The 1,355-nt window shown below is 48.8% G+C and overlaps 1 protein-coding gene across 1 annotated transcript; it reads right to left on the bottom strand.

Annotated features, from left to right (window-relative positions):
- Nucleotides 1-292: 292 nt before the first annotated feature.
- Nucleotides 293-975, bottom strand: LOC143026063 (cuticle protein AMP2-like). Its single transcript, XM_076186058.1, has 3 exons — nucleotides 967-975; nucleotides 597-802; nucleotides 293-479 (listed from the first exon to the last, which is right to left on the bottom strand). Exons 1-3 carry the CDS (start codon nucleotides 973-975, stop codon nucleotides 293-295), a joined length of 402 nt encoding a protein of 133 aa, XP_076042173.1.
- Between the last annotated feature and the right edge of the window lie 380 nt (nucleotides 976-1,355).

Here is a 1,355-nt window from a genome sequence, read left to right as displayed (position 1 = left end):
TTTCATCTTTCTCCTCTCACTTATCTTCGCCAAATGCTTATTAAAAGTTTCTGAATATCTGTCCCCCGTGTACAGAATATCCTCGGCAAGTGTACATATTTTTCCTTTTGTCTTTCCTTTTACCTATTCTAATTTGCTAGCAGGGCTCAGATAGATGTGTGAATGAAAGTTTCGCTTCACTTCAAGGTAGTTTAATATATACACACTCGTACAACATTGCAGTCAAATAAATAGAGGCTAAGTCGTGTTCGCGATCGTTCTTCAATCGGGGGTTCCTGTGCGAGGAAGCAGTTTATTTGTCCTCGTCGGAGTCAGCGTTTCTCCTCTGCTCTTCGGCGAAGCGGATCTGTTCGAGGACGAACTCGGGGATGGGGTGAGGGAAGGCGGGGGCGACGGGCAGGAGGGAGGACTCGGGCTGGAAGCCGAACTCGTTGGCTACCCACTTGACTTCGGCGATCTCACCGTTGTCCAATGGGAACCTAGAAAGTAAGTTGGGTCATGAGTTCTTGACTCGAAGAGAGCTTAAATGGGTGCAAGATCTATATGAGGCTCGGCGACAGAGACAGGTGCCCAAGTTGTCCTGAGGTCCTCCTTACCTGAAGACTCCCTGGGAGTTGCTCTGTCCCTCTCCTCCTGCAGAGGCAGACTCGGAGACCTGGATGCCGTTCTCGGTCTCGAAGACAACGCTGTAGGCTCCGCCTTCGGGCTGCACGCGGTCGTCTGAGAGGATGGCGACCTCGTGGGAGTCGTCGTCAGGACGGGGGAGGGCGGCGGCGACGGCCAGAAGGGCGGCGAATACGATCTGCCACAGGAGAGATAAATCAGTCACCTCTCCAAGTAAAACACTCGTGAAAAGAAGTAATCTTCAAAAGGGAGAATGACTGACCAAAGTCGGGCCAATCGAACAAATGTCATTTCAGACCTAAAGTGGACACTCAGACGAGAACCCGTTGATGATCTACTTACGGTCTTCATGATTCAAGGAGGGCAGAGGGCGTTCTGTAACGACCCACGGTCAACCTGGCAACTTTTATACATCACAGATTCACGTTCAAGGTCCTAATCCGGTGCTAACCTCGTACAAAAACACGGTTGTAGCGTTCTGCACAAGGCTTTTTTTTTTCTCTCCTACTCCCTGTTCTAGGGAGGAAAGGAGTTGTAGAATCCGGTTCTTTTATCCACAGACAATCATCCCTCAAGACATAGCAGATGGCGGCTACTACCACAGATTATCACTGGTTTGACGACTCCATCTCCATCTCTGGAACTTCATAACTTTTTTCTTATGCTACATTTTATGTTTTATCACCAGTGAGATACATTTACGTTCAAATAACAATTTCCCTGTGCAACCA

Source organism: Oratosquilla oratoria, chromosome 6, assembly GCF_046742065.1.
Source record: "Oratosquilla oratoria isolate Oo_2021 chromosome 6, ASM4674206v1, whole genome shotgun sequence".
NCBI lineage: Eukaryota > Metazoa > Arthropoda > Malacostraca > Stomatopoda > Squillidae > Oratosquilla > Oratosquilla oratoria.
This window is presented reverse-complemented; position numbering and strand designations above follow the sequence as displayed.

Bases quoted from the DNA above. Each gene is read 5' to 3' on its own strand.
- LOC143026063 (XM_076186058.1), bottom strand. The intron at 480-596 runs GTAAGGAGGACC...CTTACTTTCTAG, and splicing joins AACTCCCAGGGAGTCTTCAG to GTTCCCATTGGACAACGGTG.